Source organism: Metarhizium acridum, assembly GCF_019434415.1.
Source record: "Metarhizium acridum strain ARSEF 324 chromosome Unknown scaffold_555, whole genome shotgun sequence".
In the NCBI taxonomy this organism is placed as follows: Eukaryota; Fungi; Ascomycota; class Sordariomycetes; order Hypocreales; family Clavicipitaceae; genus Metarhizium; species Metarhizium acridum.
In genome coordinates, this window is record NW_027094039.1 from 767,297 (window position 1) to 785,054 (window position 17,758).

Consider the following 17,758-nt stretch of genomic DNA (forward strand, 5'->3'; position numbering starts at 1 on the left):
TCCACGTATCACGACTGCAGTCATTGACGTCTACAATCAACTCCTGAGTGATCACTGGACCGCCAGCAACCTGAGGTGACTGCGGCTTGCGGCTGCGGCGCCGTGCTCTCCAGGCTCAACAACCATCGGGCAATCTCGCCAGACCAAAATCTTTTGTAGCCCTTTTTGCCCAGGTCGGAAATGGGTTCTCTCTGGACCACCAAGTATACCCTCTCGTCTCGAAATTTCGTACGATGCACCCATCAGCAACGCCCCAAGTCCCTTGCGTTGCCAGGGCGGGAAGACTAAGATACAGGCTAAATTATTGTTGTCCCATGACATCTTCTCCTTTGAAAAGAAGCCACAGACTTGTGGTGGGCGAGTCTGTATGGGTTCGGTTTCGGGAGCGACCGGGCTAGCGGGTGGTGTATAGACGAGCAGAAAGTAGTTGAAGCCGGTGACATCGAAGAATACCGACTTGTTATCCAGGAACAACTTGGCAAACAAGGACAAATTCTGGCAAAAGAGCTATCAAAGCAATATTGTTAGTCAAGGGGGGCTGATTTAGTCCAAGCAATGAGACGGAAGGCAAGGGGGGGATAGAGAAGAAAAGGAAAGAAAAGAAATCAAGGAGCCATCCATTTCCTGTAGGCGACTCACACCGTGTTTCTCGCCATCAACCTCCCAAATGCTCCATTCCCCCTCGTCATGAACTATCTCTTCCGTGTACCGTATACCGCTGTCACCACGTCGTCGCTTGGGGCCAGGACCCTTGCCTTCAAAGGCAACCAAAACTTTTCTTCGCCCGCGAGGATGCCTGTAGATCTTCTTGCCCGGAATAAATGCCTTTCGTTCGCAAACCCGTACATGTCCACGCCATGCCACCAGCTCCTTCGCATATTTGAAGCAGCTAGGACAGACGTATAACCTCTCTAGCATTGGCTGGTTATCCTTGTCCCTCTTGGAGGCCTTACTGCTCGCCTCGTTGCTCCCGTCCTTGCTACCACCGCCGTTCCTGGAATTGCCAGACGTGTCACCCAAGATTTCCTTTCCGTAGTAGCTGGGATACCAAGTACGGAAACAAAGGTCCCCCAACACGACCTTATCGATGTTGCGGTCTGCTCGGGGTGGCCCGCGGTCGTTCACGGGCAGGGTGGGCGGCTTAGGTGGCGGAACAGGCGTGACAACGGGTGGCGCTGGTCGTCTGTCCAGCCGAGGAGGCAGCGCAGAAGGACCGTGAGGTCTCAACAACGATGACTGCACCCGTCCTGGTACAGCTGGTTGAGGCACATGATATGATATTTCCGGTGCGACTAAGTCTGAGGGGCGGGCATTATCCGTAACAGAGACGGCCGACATGCTCCGTCCTGCAGGAGGATTCGATCCAAGAGAGGGTAGCGGACGCCGGGGAATAGAGGGAGGGGAGATGGGAGTGACGACGGGAACAGGCACTGGTGTTTTAACCGGCGGAGAATAAGTAGGCGGGAATGGAGGAGGCGGAATGGTAGACTGTGGTCGTTCACGGCTCCGATTTGGCTGCTGACCAGAACCTAGAGGCGTGGGTATTGGGACAGGTGTCTGCGAAGTCGCGATCGCGTTTGAGACCGTGGTCGTTGTCGCGGTCGAGGCAGTTGTGGCCGGGCCTGTTGGTTGGAGCTGTGGCCGTCCAGACACAGCCGATCCAGGTCCATTTGCTCCAGTCGCAGTTGCAGGTGCAGGTGCAGATGCAGATGCGGTTGCAGTCACAGTCGTGGTCGCCATCGCCGTTGGGTCCGCCACAGCAGGAGCCTGAGCCACCTTGGCCACGGCCGCGGAGGTCGGAGGCAGCGGGGGTAGGACTGGCGTTTGACGTGTTGTGCGACGCAACGACGACGACTGTTCAGCCAATGCTGGTTGGGCGGGCTCTTCCAGTCGTCTGCGTTTCTGGGGCATCGCTCGAGGTCGTGGTGAGGGAGGAGCAGCGCAGCGTGTCGCGTGATGCGTAGCCTTGCGATTGAAGGGACGGGTGGCCGGTATGCGACAATTGAAATACAAGCAGCATGCGGTTTCTATTGCGATTGCGGTTGCGACAGCGCGTGAGAGGCGGACATGGACGCTGGAGGGGCTCCAGGTCCAGGGGTGGAGAGTGGTCCGTCGAGCTGGCGGCGCAGCATAGACTCGTATTGCGCTGGGCCACGATGGGCGTCCGAGTGAAGTTGCAAAGGATGGGAAATGTCAAATGGGTAAAGACGGCGCCGGTGGTGACGATGGTGTTTATGGACAAAATGGCTAACGAGCCGTGGCTGCGAGGGGCACGGCATTAGAGGAGAGAAGAGCTCTTGCTAGTTTAGTCTTTCCAGCTCCTGCTCCTGCTCATGCTCATGCTCATGCTTATGCTCACCATCCACTGGTATGTGGCAGGCGTCGCGCGTTGCATCTGATTATTCGCACTTCGCTCCTTCCCTTCTGCATCGCACCGGCGTTTGTCACGGTTGTCACGTGTGCCACGTATTTATTGTTCCGGTACCACCACCATCGTCCAAGGTTGACGCACCCTCCACATGCCCTTCGTTCACTAGTGGGTGGTTTACATACATGCAGAACTGCAGCAGTTATGATGCGCACATGCATCGTGGCATGGCATTGTGTCAACTCTTCTTGGGTGTCAGCCCGTCGCCAGTCTGGCTCACTTCATTCAAGTACTCGCCAACTCTCAAGCCTTTCTCCTCCGCAAACTGCTTGAGCACTCTGCCAATCCAGTCATGCACCTCGGGCAACGATTCAAGTTGGGTCCGAGCAACACGCAAGGGGAAAAGGAGAATGTAGGCACCGTGGTAGTTCTGCTCACCGTTCAGTAGATAGTCCACGATTCGGCAAATTTCCAAAGCGTGCAATTCTCTCGTTCCAAGACCGGGGAGCAACAGGGGATTCAAGAAAGGGCCGTGTCGCTGCCAAACATGTTCCACGTTCGCCGTTGCGTCTTCTTTCAATCCTATCAAGTCTGATAGCCGGAACAACAACAATCTGCTGACATTGTAGAACAGGATTTCGAAAGTTCGCTTCATACCCACGAAATTCAGGCACGTGTCAAACAGTGGCTTCCCATCTAGGTCTAAACACAGTGTTGTTGCCATGTTGATGCGGGTTTTCCAACACACTCGCGGGTATACATCCTCCCATTTCCAACGAGATTCTGATAAGTTGTGTATGGCGGAGAGGACCCTGCCCTGCAGCTCGGCTCGGGATCTCATGACCGCAGCCCCGGTTATTGTACCGGCTCTCATTTCTTCAGCATCTGCCTTCAACTTATCTGCGTCTTCTACGATTCCGGGAAGGGTGACAAAGACATCCATTAACATGGAGCCTGGAAGTTTGGAGTCAGGTTGTGAAGCCCAAGGGCCTGTCTTCCACTCCTCAGCCTCTAGAAAGCACCGTTTTCGCATCACAATGTGAGCGATGCCCTTGAGACAAGTTAGGTGCTTGTGTTTCGTAAATAAAAAATAAAGGTCGGGTTTAGCCCCCGGCTCCAGGAGCTTATTTACCAAGAATGGGCGCTTCACTTCGAGTAAAGCGTTGGCAGATGCAGTCTGGAAAGAATCGGGGCCGAGCATTTCGATCTGCAGACCGTACATAATATCAGCCTAAATTCAAAACGGATTACGCAGTGCGGTGAGTCTCCCAATGAAACCAAGTGACATACAAGAGTGGCTACACCCTGGGCGTGCTGCAACCACATCCCGGAAGTTGAGGAAGAAATTAGCTCATACAGAGACAGAAAGTATGCGGTCCAAAGGCCCAAGAATGCTCTGGCTCTATCGAAGTCGTTGTTCATGTACTGAAGATCTAGCCGCAGACGGCCAAGGGCATGGCCGTACAATGCGGCGGCATGCGACTGCATGTGGTCAACCTTGTGAATCTGACTGAAGTAGGTCTCAGCGACACTCAGTCCAGATACATACGCGCTGGTACGTTTGCCAAAGCTTTCCATGGCAGCACGCATGGTAGGCGCGTCAGCAGTGCTGACAGGGTTTTGTTCAAAGCCGATGCGTAGGTTGGAGACGAAGTGCGAGATGACGATGTTGTCTTTGAAGCCTACTAAAGGGACCATTGGAGCAATTTGAGTCCCAGAATCTTGGTCTACCGACACAAGGGAACCTAATTTCTGGTTCCAGTAATCTTTGTGCTGTCTAGCTGACTTCTTGGATCGAAGTTCTTGCGTCCCGGGCAAGGCCTGGTTAACGAACAGAAATGGTTCATCATACCCCAGGCAACGGTGCATGCCCTTTTTACAACGATCACACTCTGGACGACGTTGGTCTTCTCATAGCGAGGTTGGTCAGCGTGTAGAAGATGACAAGACGGCAATAGATACCCCGGCACAAATGGTGCATGAAACCGTCTCGGGTTTACGTTTCTGGGGAGTATAGACGGTATCAACTTACCGCACTTGACCTTTCTTTGTCGACAGGTCAGACACCCCAGGGTTCGACGTGCGCGAACGTCGAAGAACCTCCGCAGTTCTTCTCTTGCAGGCACGGTACGACTGCTTGTACCAATTACCTCGGTGCTGGGAGCCATGGTCGTAGATATCTATCAAGGGGCTTGCCGCCCCAGGGACCATAGCCTAGGGCCGTACATACACGGGCGTCGGCGATTGCACCAATGTCGGAAAGGCCAAGGCCATTCAGATTGCATCCACCTACGGGGATCAAGCCAGATGCTCAGGCGGCCGTTGCTACTACTGATGCAGGCCGTTGTTGAGCCACGGATCCAGCTTCCGAAGGAACAATGCCCTTGTGGTAGTCTGCAGGCCTCCACACGATCGTCCGGACCGAACATATGCCGTGGATCTTTCAGTTTGCCCTGCCTAGTCTGCGCCACGCCGGCAACCAGTCAACACAGAGAAGGGGATGGAAACGGGGTCCGCGATGGTGAGATGGTTGACAGAGTGGAGTTACAAAGTCGTGGTGAGATGTGAAGCAGTGGGCGTAGACGCAGGGCTGAGAGCAAGTCTTCGCTGGAGCGGCCCTAAAAGGCAAAGGACGGCAACCACAACGACAATCAAGTGAGTTAATTACATCTCCGGATGTGGCCCGTGGGTGGGTGGATGACGGGGGAGCTGAGCCGGCCCCCGTGGGCGGCTTGACATGTGGAGACATACATTCCGCTGGCAAAACATGAAATGATATATAATTCAACGATCGGATGGCACTCGAGACTTTAAAGCATCTGGAGTCGAGCTCTGTCTCGATGAAACGATATCGAGAACCAGCAGACGAATGATATGCAGAGTCCAATCCATCGTATGCAAATCTACCGATGAGGAAGCTCTTGCGAGCATCTTGAATTTTGGCCAACCAAAGACATATTGTTACGACACGATTTGCCCTGCCTAAGCAGCCACGACCCTCAGCACTGCCTCGCTACCCAAGTCGATTACAAGACATGCAGCGCCAGTCCGAAGAGCGAATCAGCAAGAAACAGCTTGATCGCCTGTGCTGCTTGAGTCGAAACACCGCATGCGATGAGGTACAATATCTCGAATGGGCCTCACCGTCCCTCCAGGACCAGAATACCCAGCCAAGGACGTGAACACGTTCGTCACGCGCTTGTTCCCCAACTCTTTTTCAGCAAAGATTGAAGATGCGAGGTTTCGGCGCCATGGTATTTGCTTGAATCGAAGGACTTCTATACCAGGCCTATTTGATTGTATTGGTTTGGGGCGTGTTGGGATAGCATTTTGAGTACATGATTTGTACGTGAGGTTTGGAGCGGAATCCCAGGCCGTGTGGCTTGGAGAGGTGGCCTAAATGCTTTGATATCTGGGTCGATTGCCGCTTCCCAGCACGGTCCATTCTTTTACTACGTTCCATCTTGTGCCTACGAAGTTACACTCCAGTAAAGCCTTCACACTGGCCAGTAGCCAAGTTGCAACATCAATGCATCACCATATATAAGCATAACAGTGGGATAACAAAGGAATGTCACTTCAATTCTGCGCCTCACCGCAACATCGCCACCTTGCAATATCTAATACACAAAGGCAGAGCATAGCGGGCCTCGTATATTAAAGCCAACGGCTTAGTGTCACCGAGTCCATCCTACCAAAACCGTCGAGCTCTATCAGCCTTCCTCACCCGTTCATATCTGGAACACCTCGTACAAAGGCTAAAAACCGTCCGCTCCTTCATTAACCACATCCCCTTTGCAGCGAGTGATCAATAAGATACGAGCCAGGTGCCAACCTCCCAACGTAAGTCCATGCCGGATCCCAACTGCCTCACAGGGCAACATTGATGCGAAGACAGGTCACAATGCCCACGAATGGAAGCAACCCAGATCTGCTGCATTTATACCACAAAAAAAAAAATAATAGTGCACGGTGTAGCTGTAGTAATGACACAAGGGAGAAGCAAAAAAAAAAAGTTAAATGCCTTCAAAGTCGCCGCCTAGATCATCCTCGTCTAGGTCGCCTTCCTGTATCTCCTTGACCATTTCGCGTTCACGCTCTCGTGCCTCCTGGGCATTTTTAAGCTCCAGGCGGTGCTGATTCATCGGGAAACGCATGGCCTTGAGGTGGAGGACTGGTTAGCTTGCTCCTGCGTCGCGAATTCTGCACTATAGGGTGATGACATACCTTGACGCTCTCGTCATGCAGGGCGAGACAAGCTCGAATTCGGTCATGGAATGCCTCTCCGGGCTCTCGCGTGGCGTAGACATCTCCGACCTCCTTGCTCTTCATAAATCCACGCTCACGATCCAGAGTGGCTTCAATAACACCATCTCTGATGGCCTTGGCTACGATGTATTCGGCAGACTCTTCGCTGCCAAGGTGGAGGCGGATACAGATATCCCGCAGCGAGATGCGAGAATAGGATAGCGACATCATACGTATACCCGTCTTAATGACATTCTGTCGAAGACGAAGGATGAGGGAGTAGGTCCCATCACGTCGAAACGTATCAGCGTGGTCTGCAATCGTCGTCTCAAAGTCTTCTAGGTTGCCGACACGGACAGCTTGCACAAGCAAGAAGTATGGGTGGAGAGCGTCCTCCAGAGCAGGCTGTCGGAAGGTGGCTCTTTCGGGAATATCACCCATCAACAATTCAACAACCATCAGAAGCTTGGTTGCCGTCTGTGAGAAGCCAACAGCGCAACTACTGGACGGGGCCTTGCGAGTGGCGGCAGTCAGATGCTCGTGAGCCTCCGTGTATCGCAGCTGGATTGCCCTGATGCGACCAAGGTAGTACAAAAACCGGGCCACCTGGTTATTAACCGCATTCTCGGGAAACTGAGTATGAGAGACGAGCAAATCAGCCTGGCTGATATGCGAAGTCAAGAGGTAGTTTCGCAAGAGCAGCACAATGACTGATGCCTGAGTGTCGATATCCTTTCGCAGTACGGCGGTCCGCAAAGCAGCTAGCAGGGTTGGGCGGATGGAGACGATTGGCGACTCGGGGGATGGTGGCAGGGGTCCGATGTGCTCGCAGAAGAGAGAATAGTAAAAGTAGACCTTGGCAGAGAGACAGTCGAGAGTGCGACGGTTCAGGGACTGGATGCGGTCTGAAAGATATTTGGAGAAGTCTGCACCCTGCTGATACTTCTTCGTATCGAAAAGATGGACTTGGATGAGGATTCCGAGGAAAATGTCAATCTCCGGGATGATCTCCTTGTTCTCCTTCTTGCCGTTCTTGGAAGCCTTGGTATCAACAGAGTCAACATCCATTTCGGAACCAGACTGGCGGCCCAGAGGCATACTCTCCCGGCCGATGGCAACCAGAAGAGTTTTCGCAATGTTGCCGGATGTGATGGTAGCCGGGAAGGTGTCGACGATGGCTTGGCCAATAATTTCTGCCGTCAGGTGTTTGCGAATCAGGGAGATGGATCGAAGGGCTCGTAGAGAAAACCTAGCATCGAACAATGCAACAGCGCGATCTAACAATGCAAAGTTGCTTTTGATATCTATAGCGCCACGGAAAGAATCCTCTTGTCAGCGACTCATGACCAGTAGACCATGGGCATATCTCCTCCATGACGGCTAGTCATCCCCTTTGTCCAGTGCGAGGCGAAATATGCCCAACTTTTTTTTTCTTCGACTTACCTGCTACTGTTTGGACAACAGGATCAACCTTGGCCTCACCGTTTTCGGCTGTGTCCTCACCACTCATCGACACGTCACCGTCCGCATCGTGAGGCTGCTTGGAAGCTTGTTTTGAACCCTTTGATGGGGGCACTACGACTGTCATCTCCTCGTCGCCATCCTTGGTACCCTTCTTGCCTTTGGTCTTACCAGCGTCTTTCATGTCGATGTCGCCGTTACTCCCGATGCCGTTTTCGATCGGCTCATTGCCGTTGCTCTTGGGCGTCTTGCCGGGCATTGCGGCCGGTGCTAACTGGTGTACCTCGAGCCCGACGGGGAGCAGACTAGCTGTACTGAAAAACAGGAACGATGACAAGCGACAATGGAGGGCAGTAGGAGTTGCTGCAAGTTCACCGGGCGCTCGTGCGTGCTCGGCTGCAAGGTCTGGTGTTTCCTCTCGGCCTAGGGCGGCGCGCACGAAAGTGGACGGCGAGGCGGATAATTAGGAGAGAGAAACAAGTATCAAGCAAGCACCCAGGTTCGACACTGCTGCAGACTGTACGTGGTGAGAGGCGATTGCACAGCAATTCGATGGGTTGGGCGATAGAACGAGGCCTGGTGTCTGGTGTCTGATGCGTCGTGGTTGTTTGGGCCTTCAGGTGCAAGAAGGTTCGAGCTCGAGATTGGAGCGACCACCTTTTGGGTCACGGAGCAGCGGCGCCGGTGCAGGCGACATGAGCCAGGCGAGATTTGAGGCAAAAAGGGTACTTGGGACCAGGCGGCCGTGCGCACGCGACGCCAGGTACCGCCTCGCACCTGCCCACACACACATCCACCTGGCTTGGGGTCCTGCGCTGCATGGAAGCCGCTCGCCTCAAAGCATCGTTGGCTACTGTGGAGCCGCCAGGCGGCACTGAAGTGACGTTTTCGACCTCGTGCCTAATCTGCTTACACAGTTCACGGGCTCCTGTGCTGCTTACATAAGTAACTGGGCGCAGCTGGTGCGTTTCCATACAGTGCGACAATATTGCACCATTCATTTCCTTCCACCAGCGGCAATGTGGCATGGTTGAACGTGGTCAAGTCCATTCTTCTTGTCTATTAATCGCTCGTCATCTACATCGAGCTATAGGTAGCTGTGTTTTGCAGCTGGGAATGACATGATACCCACTATGGTCCATGGTGAATCAGTGTCAGCACTACCATGCATGACAGTATTTTCTCTCGGCCTACGAAGCTGACATCGCAGCTACTAGAGGTGTCTTGGGATATTGCGCATTTGAACGTGATGAGAACCCCGTATCTCCGTAAAGACAAATGAGCCTTCCAAACGCCATTCCTACTGCCCAGCCTTTACCCATAGAAACATGTAAGCGGCAAAAACACCAAAAGATATCTTGACTTCGTATCACCCATCAATGACGCCTTACGGCTCACCCTTCCCCGGCATCACCTTGGCTGCTTGTACCGCACTCATCTTTGCAATCCAGCCAGGTGAAGGTTGCACCTTACGGACCGTGCGAAGTTCATCCGATGAATACCCAGGAACTCGAATGTTATACGCGCGCTCAAGAACTAACTGGATATCGCGAATCTCCAGCACTTTGGACCCCCGCTCCTTAGCATTACGACACGCAGAGTGCAGCACTGTGTCTACAAAAGAATCGGCCATGCTCAGGATACTCTGTGCGCAGAGAGGGAATATTAGCTCTTACACCTTTACTGTGGCTCACATGGATTACTAGGTGCCAGGTAATTGTCTCTTACCTCTTCGACTTCTGGCGTCAGAAGATTGCCGTCTTGAGAGTCACCAGAGCCCCCGCAAACTTGTCGAACAAGTTCATCGAGCTTCTTCTTGCTCAAAACGTGGTCCCCTTCAGCATCATGGCTGTAGGCGGGGATCCGCGCTACCGGGGGCTGGTTCATTACACCTCCAAGAGTGCCGCTTCCTTGTGACATGGTTGGACGTCCTGCCGATACGCCTCCGCCAACGGTAACGCCTTGCGGGACAGCAGTTGCCTTTTCTGGTAGTTGCTTCGGGATCGGCATCTTCGCTTGAAATCCTGTTTGTGTTTGCGTAGGGTGGGCGTGAGGATGACCTTGTTGTTGTTGTTGTTGTTGTTGCGATTGTTGTTGTTGCACAGCACCAGGCACAACAGCACCCTGATTCACTGCTCCACCGACACCACCTGCACCAGAAGTAGCGGCTTGACTCTGAGCTGGAGTGGTACTTGGTGTGCTTGCTGCCCTTTGGTTTGCAAGATTCATCGCAGCAGAATGACTCAGAGCACGAGTTGGACCTCCCGCAGTAGCAGGTGTGGCCGACTGAGGAGTTTGTACTCTTGCAGTTGCCTGGCCTTGTGCAGCAGCCTGCGCCTGGGCAGTGTTGACAGGAGGTGGATGAGGCTGCTCGGTTTTGGCTTGGGCTTGTCCTTGGGGTTGCTGTGCTGGTTGAGGTACAGGGCGCGGTTGGCTTTGCGCCGGTGTCGGTGTTGGTGTAGGAGTTCCGTTTGCTGGAGGCGGGCGATTCGCAGCTGCCCGGTTTTGCTGGGTCTTTGCGGCCTCAACGGCTGCGTTGACGGACGCCGTGACATTCTGTGTAGCAGCTTGAGCATTGTTTTCTGCCGCACTAGGGGTCGCCTGTGTGTTATTTTGCTGGCTTCCCGATGTTGCTGGGGCGGTGCCATTTTGACTCGCCTGTGCGCCTGCTTGTTGATGGTTTGCAAAAAGCTCCTGCTGTCTTCGAGCATTCTCCACCCATTTGTGAGCATCCTGATAGTACTTTAGTTGTGTGTCTCTTCTGATCTGATATTGCCGAAGCTCTTCGTCTTGAAGCGGTCTTCCGGCATCACTCCTTTCTTTAAAGAGTTTTTCCATGCCAGCAACTTTTGCCTTGCTACCGTCCATGGTAAGTATTGCTCGTGCATATTTGTCTTTCATGTCTTCGATCCACTTGGTAATTTCGGCCGCAGGTTTACCTGCGAACTGAGGAGGTGGGCGCCAGGTAATTTTATTGACATGCTGCAAGACGTGATCGGGAATCTTTAATCGCGGTGCCGTCGTTGCCGTCGCTGTCGTCGCTGTCGTTGCTGGCCCAGCCGCAACTGCAGTTCCAGGCTGAGGATTCTGGTTTTGAGTTGGGCCTGCGGCGCTGGCGGGGGCAGCCTGTCCCTGTGAGCCTTGACTGGTTGCTGGAGCCTGTTGAGGTTTTTGTTGAGTAGTCGTTGGCGTTCCTGCGGCTTGCCCGGAGGGATTTGACTGTCCAGATGATGGTCGTGCAGGCTGTCCCCCTGGTTGACCCTGTTGCGCCTGCTGTTGTTGCTGAGCTTGGCTCCTTCTCACTTGAATCTTATTAACAAGCATTTTTGAAAATTCAATAATCTTTTGTCTCGCTGCGATCTGTTCTGGGCTGTTTGCGGGTGAGGTATTAGCCTTGTTCCACAACCCTTTAAGACCTTGTTCGTATTTGTTCTTCTCTTCCTCGCTCAACATTGGAAGATTCCTGATCTGGTTTGGCTGGTACATCGGCGGCGGTCGCGGCTGCTGATTAGCAGCGCCTGGCTGGCCTTGCGCCGGGGCCTGCTGGGGAGCTTGTCCTTGTGCGGGATTCATTTTGTCGTCGTCACGGTCGATGGAGGGTCGAGACGGACAGAATGCTGGGGAATCAACTCCCCGACTAACGGGTTGCTGGCACAGTCGACTAGGATTTTTAGTTTTTGAAAGAAGAGGTACAATATTTGAAACAGAGTTGGATATTGGGACGACCGCGATGGAGATCTCTTCAACGCGATACCGCACAGTTCAAACGTCGTGACAACAGGTATACAGGTCGTTCAGTGCGACGTCTGGTTGTTATGACGAAGATATGGGTCGGAAAATCTACCGGCCCTATCCCATCGGTCGCTTATGTAATACTTGGAGTCCTACCCTATTACATCTTCTCACAGCGAACTGCCTTCATGTGATTCCACAAAAAGGCACATGAAAATATATAGTATTCTCGTATTTTCGATGTGTGAACGTATTATTCGTAGCCGGGAATAGCGAATGGTAGTCTCGCCCTAATACATTGCGAGCTTTTGCGCTGCAGCCTCAATTGTCACCCAACGAACGACGACGGCGAAAATTTAACACAGCTGACCATTCAAGGGATCTAGGCAGGCAGATGGATATCGCGCGATATATTAGCAGGCAACTACTGGTTACCCAGTAGGTATTAGGTGGTTAGTCGAGTAGCATTTGCTTGGTGATGGGCAGAATATCTCGCCAAATATGCACACGTAGCAGGACCACGCAAATTCGTTTCACCCACGTGCCATGCGTCTAGAATATTCCAATGCCTCGTTTGTGGAGGCACGAAGTAGTAGCAATTACCATTTTCTGATACCAACATGGAAATGCCTAATGCACCACACCCACCACATTTATCGCGTCGATGCAACGATGCAACAGCGTATCATCCCTGTCGTTATAGCATACGGCTTATTCCATCGTGTGCTGTTGGGACAAGTCCAGCCATTTCATTTCATAGCACTTTATCGTGCCAAGTGTATGTATGACAAACCAAAACTGCGACAGACAATATGCTGACGAAGAAGGCAATCAGGGCCTCCCAGGTACGGTTGTCATATTACCAGTAGTAAAGACAAGAGGCAGCAATGACACTCCTCTGTATTGTTCGGGAGATGGATGTGCTCTTCGTTCACACGAGCAACGCAGGCAATTTGGATCGTTGTCTCACGGCTCAGTCGCCCGAATCTGAAACGCAAGTCATCCAAGGACCGGGCAAAACATCCGAGACTCCCTCAAACAGGACAGAGCATGACACTGTCAACAACCATCACATTACCCCATATATTAATGTCCATGGATGACTCTCGCCAAAGGTGACCACCCTGTCGCTATGTACATACCCGGGTACATAGCATTCTGCCACAGGCCGACGTAGCAAAAAAAGGGCTGTTGTGTCCTACCCAGGCTCCGGCATCTAGATGGCGCTTAGGCATGATACAATTGATGATTGCCGAAGGAAAATTTTTTCTTCCTTTCGCCATCTTGGTCTACTGCGCATGGGCTGGTTTGCCAACCTCTCATCCTCTTTCTTACTGGCGGAGAGACCTACTTCGCTGCGAGTCTATGGGCACTCGGGAGGTGACGGCTTGCGATAGTCGGAGCGCATTGCTGCCCAAAGGTGGTCCATTATCGTGCATTACGGCCCATGAAGCCCTGCACCGGGGGTAATCAGTAAAACACTACGACATCCCGTTGGCTAAATGCATATCAACAAAGGGGCCGTGGACTTGCGACATGGCGCTGATTTCTGTGCAAGTGGAACGGCAGTGCGTCGTCTTGGTCCCTTGTTGGTCCTCGAGAGCGACCCCAGTGATGGTCCATTTGCGAAGTGTCTGGTGGTGTTTGCTCAACATGGCAGTCAACGTTGGACCAACGCAACCTCCATCCGCAGTAGGCACCAAGTAGTAGTATATAATGTTGGACGTGGCCGCAGTTCCCGGTGTCTGACGGAGGTGAAAGGGACGATGAACACCACCATGGGGATGGAGGATTAGTCGGCGTCCTTTGTGTGCCGCCGCCACCAGTCCCATCAGCTCGCCCGAACTCAAACCGACGTTGACGACCTGGTTTGCGATTCACACGGCTCTTGTTACATCAATCTCGTCAGTTCCAACCTAAGGGCCGCTGGGCCTGCCTCGGCTCCCCTGTTCAACGGAGCAACTAGTCATCTGCGCAGCTCCAGCTCCCAGCTCTGGCTCCAGCCAAGTCCCGAGTCTGATCAAGAGTTTGGTACCTGACAAGCCTCGTGGGACTTGGGCCGCAGTTGCATAATTGGGACTGAGACTGCTGCCTCGAGCTTTCTGAAACACAAACATTCATCCTATGGAGAGCCGTCATTGATCCGGCGTTCGTCCAAGGCACGGTGTCCTAGTTTGTGTGCTCTGTCCGCATCTGCTGTGGTGTTTGAGTCGGAGGACAGTGTGCTCGGCTGCGAGACGGCAAGCTTAGCTGACCACTTGCGCAGACGTTTTGTCTTGTTGGGCTGGATGTGCATAAACGGCGTCTAGTCACGAAGACACTCTCGTCCTTGTGCTCATCTTCACCCTGGCTGTCCATACTCGCCGCACTTACGGGGCACTCCCAAGGGAAACAAAAAGAGGAAAAAAAAAGTGAAAGAAAAACAACGACGACGACAGGTAGAAACAAGGGGACCATTTTCCATCTTGTCAGCTCACAGACAAAGATTATCCATCTGGGCATCATCAAAGTGGCCAACCTGTCTGTTCCACCGCTTTGCTTGCAGGGGTCCCGCCATCCGGTGGCTTCCATCATCTCCAAGTCCAAAAGCTCCGTCAGCACTCAGAGCTGCAGGAGAAGCAAAGCACAGACGAGCAGCGGGCCGCAGACCACTTTGACGGTTTTACATTTTTTTTTTTTCGTCCCCCTCCAAAGCTGTCCCGTGCAGGGTGGTGCTTGAGTAATACGTCTAGATGGTACTTATTATACGCCCGACGCCAGCAGACTATTCAAGGAGTCGAACAAGTTCCATGTCGACACTTGGGACGTGGAACAACCCGGACACTCATACACTCATACACCCAGACATTCAGTCGCTCAGTCAGTCATAGCTGGGACGAACGAGTTACTCCGTACGGAGTACTACATGAAGCGTATACCTTGAGCACCCACCGTACATTCATTCATATTATATTACTCCATCCTGTCCCATTCCCGACGCTCTCCTCACTTGCATCTGTCCTGTCTGGTTCGTCCGAGACAGACCTGCCAATCGCAGCGTTTTGCCCCCGTTCGCGTTGTTTGTTACCCTCCCGACTGTCGGCCAGCCACGCTCTCACCTCTCTCCTTCTCCCTCTTCTATTGACGCTTTGTCACAGCTTCAGTCTGGCCTGTTCGCTCTGTCTGCGTTTTGTCTCTCTGCGTCTTCCACTGCTTCTCAATAGCTAGCCACGAGGTGTCCATGTGGATTGACTTTCACCACGAGGACGTATCGCCCCCCGACTGCTGCATCAGCATCTGAACATGATACCCAACACCACCAGGATTTCTTCTTCTCCGTGTTGGAGGTTTCTCCTTTGGGTGCTGACACCTTGACTCGACTTGTTCCGAGTGCCATTGACCGTACTGCTGCTTGTTTGACCGTTGTCTGCTTCATTTATTCACTTACCTACCCGCTGCCGCTCCACTGGTAGCTGCGCCTGGCAGTATTTCCCTGAGAGCACCGGACTGCACCAACACTCAACTTGGGACACTGAACAGTGTAGCCACAGCCGACATCTGGACGGCGAAGACGGACCGGATTCTTTCCCGAAAGCCGCAGGCACGTCAATTGTCGGAGTCTTGAGCATATATATTCACGACTGCATCCCCGGACCGAGCGTTGCGTTGAATTCTTTTTGGCTTCAGTTCTACTACCCGCTTCTCCCCGCCCGCGACATCAAAAAGTGCAGGAGCGACGAGCGCACACCAGCACCCGGCCAGAGCAACGCAGGGCAACAGCAGCAACAAGCTCTTGAGCGGGCTTTGGCTGACATCCGGACCCTCTTGCCTCTCCATCTCCTTCCCTTGCTATCACGCTCCCGCTCGTACCCCACAGACCTGCATTCGACCCTCCTCTGATAGGATCGTTGCACAGCGGACTGGTTTTGACGCCAGCCCAAATACGTTGTTTTCTCCAAAACGGTTTTCGGTTGGATTAAAAAAAAAGGCCATCCACCAGCATCAAGCATTGCCGTTTGTGCTTACTATACGTTTTTATCACTAGCTAGCCTAGACAATGGGCAAACGCAACAATCATCGGCGCCGACGGTTGACACCTTGCCTCAAGCTCTCCCGAGAGCGCTCCCGTATCAATCATTCATCGGGAGCTACGGGCCCAACGTCACCGCCAGAAACCCCCACTGGATCGCCACACATGGCCCGCAAGCCACCGCAACACTCGGCCGTTTACTTTGGCTACTCTGGTCGTCCACTGGAACAGGACCCTAACATCAAGCCGGTTGGTCATGGTCACCAATTTAGCTATCGGAGAGTTATTGGGCCGGAGCAGCTGAGCCCCAGGTCATCGTCATCGGATGAGTCTGAAGGAGAACAAGAACAAGCAGGAGAAGAGTTGGACGATGATTCGTCCGTGTCTGATATAGTACGGCCCCAGAGTATCATCAATTCTACTGCAGCGTCTTCTGAGGATGCATATTCTGGACCGGATGAGGCTTCCGGGGATGGAGATGATGAGCATGACGACGACGACGACGACGACGGCGACGACGACGGAGACGATGGAGTCTGCAGAGTGGGGGAAGAAGACTATGACGAAGCAGGAGAGGAAGAAGAACATGTGCAAATCAATGCGCGACCTTATTTCCGTCTACCTTCGCAATCTGAGTCGGTATCAATTTCAGCAGCAGGCTCAGAGGCGGGAGATGAAGCAGCCCGTCAGTCCCGAGCCGCAGCTGCACCCTCTAGCGCTACTTCGAGCTGTGGGTTCACAGTTGAAGACGTAGATCCCATGGACAGTGGCTGCGAGGGTCTCGAGGTTCTCCTTCCCACGGAGATTGAGTCCAATCGAAGTCGGTCAAGATCTCGTCACAAATACTTTGATAAAGGAATGGTGCGGGACTTTAAGAACCTCAATTGCAGCAACGACGTGTCGGAGAATGAAGTAGATGCCGAGGGTGAATTAGGTATGGATACTGAAAGGGTCTTTCTGAAGAAGCAGAAGGAGATGCGACGGATCAGAAGGGTTAGCATGTCGAGTACCGGGAAGCGAACGCACAGCGAGTTCAGCGAGTTCACCGACTCAGACAACTCTGACACCGGCGGTCTTGATGTCAACGAAGTTGGGTCGAGCGCGCGAAAATTGCGTAAACGCCTGCACCGAGGTAGCCTCCTTTTCCAAGATCCCCCCGCCCCACGTATCGACGAGCTTGATGAGCCGGACTCCAGCGAGAATGAATATGATGCTGCGGATCCACTGGCTCGCGAGCTTCCTTACTGGACAATGAAGACAATGGAGACAATGGAGATTCTGGAGGTGGAATCGCCATAAGGGCACAAATTATGCAACCTGGATACAACGCAATCGCAATACCTCAATGCTCGAAAGTCAAAATTTGATGATGGACGGAGTTATGATACATTGGACAACCTGCTAGGACTGAGATAAACACCCCTCACCACATGTTTTAAACGTGAGACACGTGTCTCTCACGCATGGTGGCGGTTGAGCAATCTCTGGACGGAAGCGGCTATGATGCACGATTACGAGTATGATCATGAATGTGTATAGAACGACGGATGACGACTATTATTGGTCGCAGTTCCACTTTGACCTGTTGCATCCTGTCCAGGCATCCGTGCAAGTTGCCGGGACTGGGGCTGTCAACCTCATGTATCGCTACCGCATGACGTTGTACGACCTGCGGCGAGGCTCCTATCTGACTTGGTGACACGGCACCGGCAAAGTGATAGTCTTTTCCAAACTCATCTTCGAAGCATACTTATATAGACCATTTAGACTGACTTGAAACGACTATACTCTGCTTCATACTCCTCGCATGTTCCTCCAGTGCTTAATGGCGCGCAAAACCCTGCTATTAAAAACGTGAAGCTCGTCTTATTCTTGACTTGAACGCACAGAAGCTAGTACAATGATGTAAATTATTTTGATTACCTGATCTGGCCATTCTG

At 52.8% G+C, this 17,758-nt stretch overlaps 6 protein-coding genes across 6 annotated transcripts; 1 reads left to right on the forward strand and 5 right to left on the reverse strand.

Annotated features, from left to right (window-relative positions):
* Positions 1–51: 51 nt before the first annotated feature.
* Positions 52–1,911, reverse strand: SAS2_3 (SAS complex subunit; the record flags this gene model as incomplete). Its single annotated transcript, XM_007810072.2, has 2 exons — positions 52–507; positions 640–1,911. The coding sequence occupies 2 exons, from the start codon at positions 1,909–1,911 to the stop codon at positions 52–54; spliced, it is 1,728 nt and encodes a 575-aa protein (XP_007808263.2).
* A 695-nt stretch (positions 1,912–2,606) lies between these two features.
* J3458_018938 (uncharacterized protein) lies at positions 2,607–3,590 on the reverse strand (the record flags this gene model as incomplete). The annotated part of the gene is made up of 1 exon (XM_066121321.1): positions 2,607–3,590. The coding sequence occupies one exon, from the start codon at positions 3,588–3,590 to the stop codon at positions 2,607–2,609; it is 984 nt and encodes a 327-aa protein (XP_065973676.1).
* Positions 3,591–6,384: 2,794 nt separating this feature from the next.
* On the reverse strand, positions 6,385–8,336 carry RPN3_2 (26S proteasome non-ATPase regulatory subunit; the record flags this gene model as incomplete). Its single annotated transcript, XM_007810074.2, has 3 exons — positions 6,385–6,528; positions 6,596–7,920; positions 8,060–8,336. The coding sequence occupies 3 exons, from the start codon at positions 8,334–8,336 to the stop codon at positions 6,385–6,387; spliced, it is 1,746 nt and encodes a 581-aa protein (XP_007808265.2).
* Positions 8,337–9,063: 727 nt separating this feature from the next.
* Positions 9,064–12,323, reverse strand: TAF12_3 (Transcription initiation factor TFIID subunit 12). The gene is made up of 2 exons (XM_007810075.2): positions 9,806–12,323; positions 9,064–9,722 (listed from the first exon to the last, which is right to left on the reverse strand). The coding sequence occupies exons 1-2, from the start codon at positions 11,648–11,650 to the stop codon at positions 9,465–9,467; spliced, it is 2,103 nt and encodes a 700-aa protein (XP_007808266.2). The 5' UTR covers positions 11,651–12,323; the 3' UTR covers positions 9,064–9,464.
* Positions 12,324–13,290: 967 nt separating this feature from the next.
* On the reverse strand, positions 13,291–14,020 carry J3458_018941 (uncharacterized protein; the record flags this gene model as incomplete). The annotated part of the gene is made up of 1 exon (XM_066121322.1): positions 13,291–14,020. The coding sequence occupies exon 1, from the start codon at positions 13,639–13,641 to the stop codon at positions 13,291–13,293; it is 351 nt and encodes a 116-aa protein (XP_065973677.1). The 5' UTR covers positions 13,642–14,020.
* Positions 14,021–15,845: 1,825 nt separating this feature from the next.
* J3458_018942 (uncharacterized protein) lies at positions 15,846–17,117 on the forward strand (the record flags this gene model as incomplete). Its single annotated transcript, XM_007810076.1, has 1 exon — positions 15,846–17,117. The coding sequence occupies one exon, from the start codon at positions 15,846–15,848 to the stop codon at positions 17,115–17,117; it is 1,272 nt and encodes a 423-aa protein (XP_007808267.1).
* Positions 17,118–17,758: the final 641 nt, after the last annotated feature.

Bases quoted from the DNA above. Each gene is read 5' to 3' on its own strand.
- TAF12_3 (XM_007810075.2), bottom strand. From the start codon at position 11,650: ATGAATCCCGCACAAGGACAAGCTCCCCAGCAGGCCCCGGCGCAAGGC. The intron at 9,723-9,805 runs GTAAGAGACAAT...CTCTGCGCACAG, and splicing joins TGACGCCAGAAGTCGAAGAG to AGTATCCTGAGCATGGCCGA.